The sequence below is a fragment of the Chelonoidis abingdonii genome, chromosome 10 (genome assembly GCF_003597395.2).
Source record: "Chelonoidis abingdonii isolate Lonesome George chromosome 10, CheloAbing_2.0, whole genome shotgun sequence".
Classification (NCBI taxonomy): Eukaryota; Metazoa; Chordata; order Testudines; family Testudinidae; genus Chelonoidis; species Chelonoidis abingdonii.
In genome coordinates, this window is record NC_133778.1 from 78,555,435 (window position 1) to 78,567,062 (window position 11,628).

General features: G+C 56.5%; 1 protein-coding gene across 12 annotated transcripts in view; it reads right to left on the minus strand.

The window, feature by feature from the left end:
• TNS1 (tensin 1) overlaps positions 1 to 11,628 on the minus strand; it is a 296,511-nt gene that overhangs the window by 153,682 nt on the left and 131,201 nt on the right. For all 12 annotated transcript variants that reach the window (XM_032764412.2, XM_075070329.1, XM_075070328.1 and 9 more), the window contains one exon: positions 10,340 to 10,378. In XM_032764412.2, coding sequence (XP_032620303.1) covers positions 10,340 to 10,378 — 39 coding nt within the window. The remainder of the gene's footprint in view (positions 1 to 10,339; positions 10,379 to 11,628) is intronic.

The following is an 11,628-nucleotide window of genomic DNA, read 5'->3' on the forward strand; positions in this document are numbered from 1 at the left end:
CTCTGACAGGGAGCATGACGGGTGGCCCCGGCATATGCGGGCAGAGGTGCACACCAGGGATGCCCATTTTGGCAGGGAATCCCAGGTGGAGACCCTGGTCTATTTCAGCTCTGTCAGTGACGGGAGATGCCTTTGGAGCCACCTCGTTCAGCTGCCTGGGATGTGGCAGGTATTTACAAGGCCGACAGTGTCACAGATCCCCCCTCCCCGCCATTCCCCACACAGCCCCCTGCTCCAGCCCCGATTCTCGCCATGAACTGGCTCCACCAAACACAGGACTCCCCCTCTCGTTTCTGGCATGCACTGGGCCTGCAAGCCAGCCTGGGACCCAATCTCCAGAGCGGGCTGGGCAGGGGCTACTCACACCCCCATCAGCTTCCTCCTGACACCGCAGTAACGGTCCCAAACAGACAAGACTATGTGTTTTTCTCCAGATAAGTATCCTGGAGCGGGCTGGCAAGCTTCCCCTGGGACTGGCGCGCTCCTCGCAGCGTTCACAGCAGGGATGTGCCGCGGGGAGATTAAACCCCAGCCTGTGATAGCAACTGGATCGATGTGAGACACACCACAGTGCACCGGTGGGGGAAGCGCAGAAGATAATTGCTTGGAAAGATTTGGTGTGAAATGAGCACGGGGCCTCTTAGCTCGCTTCCAATCAGGCAGGGGTCCTTGCAAACGCCCCCCAGGGCCACCCCGGGGGGGAGGGGGCAAGTGGGGCAATTTGCCCCAGGCCCCACAGGGGCCCCCACAAGAGTTTTTCAGGGGCCCTGGAGCGGGGTCCTTCACTCGCTCCGGGGGCCCCGGAAAACTCTCACGGGGCCCAGGGCCCCGGAGCTTCTTCCGCTCCAGGTCTTTGGCAGCAATTCGGCAGTGGGGAGTCCTTCCGCTCCAGGACCCGCTGCCGAAGTGCCCCAAAGACCCACGGCGGGGGGTCCTTCCGACCCAGGACCCGCTACCAAAGTGCCCCAAAGACCCACAGCAGGGGGTCCTTCGGTCCCGGGACCCGCCACCGAAGACCCCAGGCCCCCTGAATCCTCTGGGCGGCCCTGACGCCCCCAGTGCCATTGATTCCAGCTGGTTGGGTCGCTGCAGCCTCAGCAGAGCGATCAAGGGTTGATTAAGTGATGCGGGAAGAGCTGAGAGGATGGATGGTCCAATGGTGAGCTCAGCACTTGGGAGACCCAAGTTCAAATCCCTGCTCCGCCACAAACTCTCTCTAGGACCCTGGATAAGTCACTTCAGTCCAGAGCCACAAAGGTCTTAGGCTCCTGACTGCCACTGAATTTGCTCCTCCGACCCTTCAGCCTGAACACCTTTGTGGATCCGGGCCTTAGTCAACCCGTGACTCAGTTTCCCATCTGTACAATGGGGAGAATAGCCCTGCCCTGCTTCACGAGGGCCGCAGGGGGCGGTGTGAGCAGACGTCCACCCCAGATGGTGAGGTGCTCAGAGAAGACAGTTGTGGGGGTCAGATAAGTACCTTTGAGAGATCACCCCAAGGCAGAATGTAGGCACGTCAGGGCTGGCCTGAGAAGATGCAGGGGTGCGTGCTGCCCCGGCTGGGCCTGTGCTGTGCATGCACAGGAGATGTCAAGCCAAGATCTGCAAAAAAGACGAGCGATTCCGAGTGCCCCTCCATGTGGCAGGAGGCGGGTGCTCATCCCTTTCCAAGCATCAGGCCAAAAATCACTCAGCGCTTGTTAGTATTGGCCTGCAGGACTGTCACCCCGACGCCTCCCAGCTGACAGCAAGACACCAGAACTGGCCTGCATAGAAACCCCAACCCTGGGACAAAGGGGCTGGAAGAGAGAGGGCAGAGCGAACCCAGCCCAGGACCCTGCCAAAACACTGCACACACTTCTCCGTATGGGGACGGAGGAGAGAACAAGCAACATGGGACAGATATTATCACATTGCTTAATGCATGACCGGAAGGTGCTTCAGTGCTACGGTGCACATGCAAAATTAACTGATACCCTCTCACGCGCTACCAGGCACCCTCGCACCAGTTCCTGGGCACCCTCGCACCAGTTCTTGGGCACCCACTCCCAGTCACCTGCTCACCCCTTCCTGGGCACCCTTACACCCACACCCGAGCCCCCTCGCATCCAACCCAGGGCCTCCTCGTACCACAGGCCCCCTCGCATCCATGCCCAGGCCCCCTTGCCCCTGGCCCCAGGCACCCTCTCAACCTGCCCCCCCGGGCACCCTCTCACCCACTCCTGCTCCAATGGATGCCCTCACCCACTCCTGTGAACGTTCTCACCCACTCCCACACTCACTCTCTCACGCATCTCGCACTTAGCCACTCCCACACACGCTCCCTTGTGCACACTCCCCCTCCCCATGCACGTTCAGCCAGACTCTCTTCCTCTCCCTCCTTTGCACTATCAGATGCAAGTCAGAAATCGGCCTGTCTGCTGCCCCAAGGGCCTGAGCCAAGCCTTCTGAGCAGGCCCCAGCCCCATTGTTCCCACATCGGGCCCCTCCACAGCAGCCTTTCTGCACTCCCCTCCAGCTGAGCCTTTGCAATAAGCTCTCTCTGCAGCCCCCACTGGCCACCTTCCTCCCAGAGTGAAAGACAAGTCCTGGCTTTTTGCACGATGGTGTTTCCAATTAATTCCGGATTTATTTATTTTGCCTGTTTTCCCGTGGTAACTTCCTCCCATCGCCTGTGACCAGGGGCAGAGGCCCAGGTCTGAGAATCAGGGGAAAGATACTCCAGGCTCCCCAGGGGGGGGCTGGCTTCCAGCTGATGCGTCTTGGGCTTAAATCTCAATAAAGAAGAAACAGACGCGCTGGGACAGCCACCCTCAGCCAGGTCCCCTGCCAACACTAGGGGCAGCACATCAGTCAGGAGATGGGGTGGGCACCTGGCCTCTCGGGGGTCAATGATACCCCTTGGGGAGGAGCTCAGGGACATGGTGAAACATCCCCTCGCTCGGGCCCTAGATCGAGGTCTCTGGAGGAGACTCAATCCTGTCCTGCCTAGGTTGTGTCCATCACCGGGGTATCTGGGGCGAGGCGGGAGCTCCTCCCAGCTGCTGCAGCAGGGAAGGCCCCCTCGTCGCACCTGTGGCTTGGACCACCTGGACGTCCGCTACGCAGAGGGAGGAGCCTGGGCCGACAGGGGAAGGACCAAGCCCACCGCTCCCATCTGTCACTGCTCCCCCTCGCCCCAGTTCGTGCCCCGGGATGGAGTCGCTCACAGGCGAGGTGGCGTGACTGCCGCGCTAGGGAAAGCCCTGGAGAACTGAGTCTGGGTGTCCCCCGGCAGGTCCCAGCACAGGCAGTGCCAGTTCTCACCTCCCTTGGGCTCCTCCTAAACCCCAGACCCGGTTGGCGACACCACCCAAGTGACTAGGGCTGGGGGAAGGGGCTTCACGGGCTTATGGCGGCCTGGGGGGTCTGTTCCGAGCACAGTGGGTAACCCCGCCCCACCCCGCACAGCCAGCAAAGAGCAACCACGTACCATGATAACAGTACGCAAAGGCCAACTCTCAGGAGCAACCCTACAATAACAAACTTATGTTCAAAGTCCCATCCCTACAACAACCAGTCGCTGTTGGCAGATCAGCATGCCACCTGACAACAACAAAACCAGCGAGCACTGTCTGGTGCCCACAAGGAACCCTACAATAATAACCCTCGCCCAGCCCTCCACTGACAAAGCACTGCCCACCACGCGTGAATAACACTACAACAACAAAGCAGTGGCACATTGCAATAGACGCATGCCGCGGAGCGGAGCCCAGAGGGGATCTTGTTGACGAGAGAAGCCAGCGCCTCATCCCCTAGGACGCACCCAGCTCACAGTTCAGATGAGACAACATGGGCTGTTTCACAGAACAGCCGTTTTAGCAATTCCCTGTTCCTCTTCCATCTGCAGAGACCTGCTGGGAATCGTTCCTGTTTGTTGCTCTGGGGAAGAAATCCCTGCAGCCTGTCAGCTTAATTGTTTCTGACTTACATTAAGATTTCCAGGGAAAACAATGGGTGAATATAATCATCTCCCTCAATCTAAACAGCATCAGAGAAAAGAAAATGAGCCCCAGGCACATCTGCTAGAGTGATCTCCCCCTGTGGGAAGAAAACGCCCCAGGCTCTGAAGGAAAACAGAGCCCAGCCTTTGCACAGGGCCCTGCCCGGTTCTGGTCCTTTGACTGTGTATCCCCCTCCAGCCACCTGTCAATGGCACATGGTGGTGTTACTGGTACAGAGGAGGGCAGGTGGAGAACGGACTGGCCTCTACGCCTGCCTCTAATTGACTTGAGCTGCCCTCCTGAGGATCCCAGCGCGGCCCTTGAAGGGCGGAGTGGACCCAGCCACACGCACCCTCCCTGCTGCAGGCTGCGCCAGTCAGTTTTGCGAGAATTTAATTGGCCTGGTCAAGGGATCCTCCCAACTCTGCTGATTTTCTTGAGATATTCGATGTCCTTAAAGCCCCAGCTCCCAGAGTCATGGGATTGGAGGCGACTCGCAGCTTGCATTTCCAAACAAATTCCTGCCCCCCTCCCCCACGTGGCTGGCAGAGGTAAACTTGAAAACAAGACACGAGGGCCCCCTGAAAGGGTCAACAACAGAAGGCAAAATCTCACCCAGGCCTAAATTTTTTAAAAATGTCGAGATTTTTAAGCCACTCTTGTGATTTGGCAGGGAACCACGGGGAGGCTGATCCAGGGCTTCTGGCTGCTTGGGACTGGTGCCGCCAGCTCTCTGGGCACTTTGCCGGCTGCTGGCAAGGACCGACCTTCCCAGAAACTCAGTGGCAATGACTCATGCTCGTGTTCTGCTGTTTGCCAGGAGGTGCCCAGCATTGGCTTCACACAGACAACAGCAGCCTCCCACCTCCACGCCAGCTGTGCCCCTGCCTCACCCTATCGTCTAGAGCAGGAGTTCCCAAACTGTGGGGCACACCACCCCAGAGGGCACGGAGGACCATTCGGGGGGGGGGCATGGCTGGGGCCTGGCCAGCCCCATGGGGGGCAGGGAGGAAGCGCCACCCAGCTCTGCTCCTGACCCATCCCCAGCTGCCAACCCCACCCCCGGGACCCTGGCTGCCAGCCTCAGCCCAAGCTGTGGCCCAGCCCACCCTTACCTGTCCTGTACCCCCGCCCCAGACATAGCCCTGCGCCCTGGCTACCAGCCCCGCCCCCAGGTGTGGCCCCCTTACCCTGTCCATGTCCCGCCGCCCCCAGAGCCACATCTCCGCTCACAGCTGGCAGGGGGGACCCTGAAAAGCTTGGGGACCCCTGGTCTGGAGAGAGGGGTATAAATCACTGAGCGGTGCTGCTGGCAGGCGGAACTACTGCTAGGTAACTTCCCAGCTATGGCACAGGCAAGCCACTGTCCTCTGCTGAATGGAATCTGACCCACCCTCAGCCCCCTGTCGCCCTCCGGCAGCTGGAAGCCTGCCGAAGAAACTGGGCTCAGACTAACTCCGTCAGTGCAGGATCAGGGCTTACCACCACTCTCCCTGCTCAGCTCCCCACACCCACACCGGGCAGGATCCAGCTCCTAGTAAAGCCTGGCTAACAGCAACATCATAGGACTGGAAGGGACCTCGAGAGGTGTCGTGTCTGGTCCCCAGCACTCATGGCAGGACAAAGTATCTTCTAGCCCATCCCTGAGAGGCGTTTGTCTAACCTGCTCTTAACAATCTCCAGTGATGGAGATTCCACAACCTCCCTAGGCAGCTTATTCCAGTGCTTAACCACTCTTTTTCCTAATGTCCAATCTAAACCGCCCTTGCTGCAATTTAAGCCCATTGCTTCTTGTCCTGTCCTCAGAGGTTAACAGGAACAATTTACCTCCCTTCTCCTTGTTACAAACTTTTATGTACTTGAAAACTGTTGTCATGTCCCCTCTCAGTCTTCTCTTCTCCAGACTAAACAAACCATTTTTTTCAATCTTCCCTCACAGGCCCATGTTTTCTAGACCGTCAATCGTTTTTGCTGCTCTTCTCTGGACTTTTACCAACTTGTCCACATTTTTCCTGAAATGTGGTGCCCAGAACTGGACACAATAGTCCAGCTTAGGCCTAATCAGTGTGGAATAGAACAGAAGAATTACCGCTTGTGTCTTGCTTACAACACTCCTGCTAATACAGCCCAAAAGGATGTTCACTTTTTTTGCAACAGCGTCACACTGTTGATTCATATTTAGCTTGTGATCCACTCTGACCCCAGGATCCCTTTCCACAGTTCTCCTTCCTAGGCAGTCATTGCCCATTTGTATGTGTGCAACTGACTGTTCCTTCCTACGTGGAGCACTTTGCATTTGTCCTGATTGAATTTCATCCTATTTACTTCAGCCCATTTCTCCAGTTTGTCCAGATCATTTTGAATTTTAACCCTATCCTCCAAAGCACTTGCAACCCCTCCCAGCTTGGTATCATCCACAAACTTTATAAGTGTCCTCTCTGTGCCATTATCTAAATCATTGGTGAAGATATTGAACAGAACCGGACCCAGAACTGATCCCTGCGGGACCCCACACGTTATGTCTTTCCAGCATGACTGTGAACCACTGATAACTACTCTCCGGGTTTCCCAACCAGTTATGCACCCATCTTATAGTAGCTCCATCTAGGTTGGATTTCCCTAGTTCGTTTATGAGAAGATCATGCAAGACAGTACCCAAAGCCTTACTTAAGTCAGGATATACCACATCTATGCTACCCCTCGATTCACAAAACTTGTTACCCTGTCAAAGCAAGCTGTGAAGTTGGTTTGACATGATTTGTTTCTAACAAATCCATGCTGTTAAGTATCACCTTATTCTCTTCTAGGTGTTTGCAAATCGATTGCTTGATTGTTTGCTCCATTATCTTTCCAGGTACTGAAGTTAAGCTGACCTGTCTAATTCCCTAGGTTTTCTTTATCCCCCTTCTTATACATTGGCACTGTTTGCCTTCTTCCAGGCCTCTGGAATCTCTCCCGTCTTCCATGAGTTTGCAAAGATAATCGCTAATGGCTCAGATATCTCCTCAGTCAGCTCCTTGAGTATTCTAGGATGGGTTTCATCAGGCCTTGTCTAAGTAACTTTTAACTTGTCCTGATTCTCTAGCAGGGAAAAGCCCACCCTGGAGACAGCGGGTGGAGTCGCTGGCTCCTTACATTAACCGCAGAGATGTCAAAATAGCCCTTCAATGGCACAGTGCCCAATCAACCCCCTTATCTCCAAGCTGCAAGGCTCCGACGCAGCACGTGTCCGGCTTGCGGCCGGGCGGGCAGGGGGCAAGCTCAGAGGGACGGCCCGCAGGTTCGAAGGGCCCGGATGAGGCAAAAAACCAAGGCCCTGCTCCCGCCCAGCTCTTTGAGTGAGTTAAAGTCCCTTTGAACACGGCCCGTGCCCTGCTGGATCAGGCCGCAATGGCTCAGTGCTCTGAGCCCTTCCCTAGGGATTCGATTGTCAATCGGGCACAGGGAAGATGCAGCACTGACCCCACGTCACTTCTCAAATGCCCTGCTCCATGGCTAACCACCAGCCCGCACTAGGAAGTCACTCCTCTTGCCGCCGTGCAGAGACAAGGGGCTTTCCAGGCTGTCCTGCAGACGGCGGGCAAGGCAAAGGGTCATCATCCTAGTCGGAATTTTCCCCTGGGTCAGATCAGAAGCGGGGCTGGTGGGGACACGGTTCATCAACTGGGATCATCTGGGTTTATTTCACCTAGTCAGTTCCCTGCCACTGCATTGGTGGGTCCCCGCTGTTCTCCATCCGTGGCACATACGAGTTTAGGCTGCTGAGGACGGCAGAGCTTCATGCACAAAGAAGGGAATTGCAAGCTGTGTGAGCCCACAGCAGGAAGAGATTCTCCTGGCTCAGCCTTCAAAATGGCAGAGCCCCCGCGCCCTGAGCTGTATTGTTCCTGGCACAGCCCACCAATTTCAAATGAGACCACCAGGGTGAGGTGAGGACGAGAATTACTCAGCTGTGGTGGACTCCGAGCGTGCCCCTGATGTGATGGGAACTGAATGTCACTGGGATGGGTTAAGACCCCTGTGTTATAAATGGATCCTGGCCCAAGTTCTCCTCAGACTTCACGAGGGCTTGGGGTCCCACTGCGGATCTAGCCTTGAATTGTACCGCTGGCCCGTATCTCTCTCCCAGAGCCCACAGGTTTGAGCCGGGCCAGATCCTAACCTGGCTCTGGATCCGAGCATTGCACCTCGGCCCTGTTTCTATACCGGACCGAACCAAACATCCTGACTAACCGCCCCCTAGAATTCGGCAAGGAGAATTGGGTCCCGACCTGAATGCAGGGTTCCCAGGCCGATTTCCTGCAGGGCTTTCCAAGTGCACAGGGCCATAAAACGAGTGCACCGAGATAGACACCTGCTCCCGGCAATTCCCGACCCACCTGTGACTGTCAACGCTCAGGAGCAGGTGGCAGAGGAGAGGCCAGGCCCTGAGAACAGGAAAGCCTGCTGCATCTGCCTCCTATCCCCCGCATCCCCCTTGCTATTGTCCCCAACGGCACATGGATTAGGCCCACAGACCGGCTGAACCAGAACTGAGCTGCCTCTGAGCTCCGCATATCTTTCCCATGCCGACCCAACAGCAAGAGGCGCAGGGAGCTGAACTACTGATCTGTGGCAAACAGCAATTCCTCAAGAGTCGGCTGTGCTGAGACGAGGCCTCCGAAAGCGAATACAGGCCACCAGCTGAGGATCCTAAAGCCAAAACGTATCACACACCAGCCATTTGCTACTGCGACGCCACCCCTACATATAAACGGCTAGTGCGTATGTGCACCACTGCCCTCTACTGGAGGGAATTGGAACTGCTCCTCTGCATGCCATAGGCCCTATACTGCTAATGGCGATTCTCCTGCAGCTCAAGGGGCCTCTTTCTGAGCAGGGGGAGCCACGTTCTCTCACCGGGGTCTGAGCACAGCAACAGCCCAGATTCATCACATCAGGAGGGAATTCACCTGCTGCTGAAAGGGGGACGGTGGTAGTAACCAGTGCTGCAGTTTAGAGAAGTGAAACCGAAGGGGCTTTCCTTACTGCAGCAGGCAGTACATAACTACCCCAGGATGCCTGCTCCACGGGCACTGCAAGACCTGCTCCACGGGCACTGCAAGGAACTTCCCGATCAGCATTAGCCACAAGCTGGGACTGACTCCTCCTCGTGAAGCTGGCTCCCCTAGCTAGACAGCACCTGCTAAACCCTGCTGGACAGCAGCAGCTCAGTATTGACCTGGAGGCAACAGTGCCCCGTACTGGCCTGCGGATGGGTCCCATTTCCGAGCTGTCAGCTCAGACAGCTCTTTGCCTCGGTGCCGCACAGGCAGGGCCGGCGCTTCCATTTAGGTGACCTAGGCAATCGCCTAGGGTGCCAGGATTATTGGAGGGAGGCATTCTGCCGAGAGGGTGGCAGGCGGCTCCGGTGGACCTGCCGCAGGCACATCCACCGGAGCCATGGGAGCAGCGCACGGGGTGGCGAAATGGCCATGCGCATAGGGCGCCAAAAACACTGGCGCCAGTCCTGCGCACAGGGCTCTGGGGACAAGATGGAAAGGGGTGGATGAAGCATCCTGTGGCAGCTCTCAGAGTCAGCCAGGCTCACGCCAGACTACATGCAGCTGACTGCCAAGCCCAGCGAGGGGAGGGAATTCAATGTCCTTTGCCTGGTCCTTTCGGAAACACCCCAGCACCAGCCTGGCTGAGAACAACCCTCGCTCACCACCCAAACTCTGCCCGGGTGAGTCAGGGCCAACCCCACACCCCTGACTCAGAGACGACGCTCTCATGCCAACCTCTCTATCTACCTAACCCCCCTGCCCCTTACCACACTATCAGAGCACCTCACCGCCTCCAACCCACTGACCCTCACAACCCCCCTGTGAGGCAGGGCCATTAGCCCCATTTTACAGAGGGGAAACTGAGGCACTGAGAGACTAAGTGACTTGACCAAGGCCACCCCAGGAGCCTGTGTGGAGCGGGGACTCGAGCCCAGGTCTTGCACATCCCAGGCTAACACCCTGGACTGTTCTTCCTCTCCCTATACCAGACCCAGCTAGTTGGTCACTGACACGCAGATGGTTCCGAATAATTCTGCTCCTTCCCTCACAGCATCCCACTGCCCCTGCTACAGGGAAGGACCACGGCAGGCCCATGTTGGACGGAGAGGGAAACTGAGGCACAGAGAGGGTAACCGAGGCACCGCTGGCACCGTGGCAGAGCCAAGAATGCAGCTCCGCTGGTTCCCAGCCCTCGTGCTCTGCTCCCTCCCCAGTGCCAATGCTGTTTCACGGTGTTCTTTTTTGCAGCGGCAGGAGCTGCTGTGGAGCTGTGCCCAGAGCGGCCAGGGGAAGAGGGGTCAGCTCACTTACCAGCTCAGAGTTGACGGGAGGCGCACACGGGGTAGCCGCCTGCGAAGCAAACACAAAAAGACCCATCGTTAGAACATCACAAGTTCGTAGGCGCAGCAAAGCAGAGACTGGGCTCTCAGCCATTTTAGATACAGCGTGACCTGGGCTGGGGGGCCGCCGCTAGGAGCCTGCCCATGGAGACCCCCCGATGTCTGAGCCACGCAGCTGTGGTCAGCTTTGGCGAATGGTTGCACTCCTGAATGTGGACCGGGGAAGGGCTGAACTGTGCAGAGACGCTGCAGAGGGAAGGGGGCAATGGCCCTGTCTACAACCCACTGGCGATGGCTACCGCGCCTTTCCATCCTGCGCAACACTCAACCACTTCACAAGAGGGAGACCTGCCCCTGGACCCGACTGCCCCAAACACGCCAGGGCCCTGGCTCCATCTTCCCCAATCCTTGGCCCACTCACAGTCTAGGTGAGGGAGAGCCGAGCCGCTGTATTAACTGCGGGCGTTAATCTGAGGTACTTGGCTGGCTACATCAGAATCAATTCTGAAGCACTTAGAGGAGAGGAAAGTGATCAAGAACAGTCAGCATGGATTCACCAAGGGCAAGTCATGCCTGACCAACCTAATTGCCTTCTGTGACGAGATAACTGGATGAGGGGAAAGCAGTGGACGTGTTATTCCTTGACTTTAGCAAAGCTTTTGATACGGTCTCCCACAGTATTCTTGCCGGCAAGTTAAAGAAGTATGGGCTGGATGATTGGACTATAAGGTGAATAGAAAGCTGGCTAGATCATCGGGCTCAATGGTAGTGATCAATGGTTCCATGTCTAGTTGGCAGCCAGTATCAAGCGGAGTGCTCAAGGGTTGGTCCTGGGGCCGGTTTTGTTCAATATCTTCATTAATGATCTGGAGGACGGCGTGGACTGCACCCTCAGCAAGTTTGCAGATGACACTAAACTGGGAGAAGTGGCAGATACGCTGGAGGGTAGAGATAGGACACAGAGGGACCTAGACAAATTAGAGGACTGGGCCAAAAGAAACCTGATGAGGTTCAGCAAGGACAAGTGCAGAGTCCTGCACTTAGGACGGAAACATCCCATGCACTGCTACAGACTAGGGACTGAATGGCTAGGCAGCAGCTCTGCAGAAAAGGACCTAGGGGTTACAGTGGATGAGAAGCTGGATATGAGTTGACAGTGTGCCCTGTTGTAAAGAAGACTAACGGCATTTTGGGCTGTATAAGTAGGGGCATTGCAAGCAGATCAAGGGATGTGATCATTCCCCTCTATTCTACATTGGT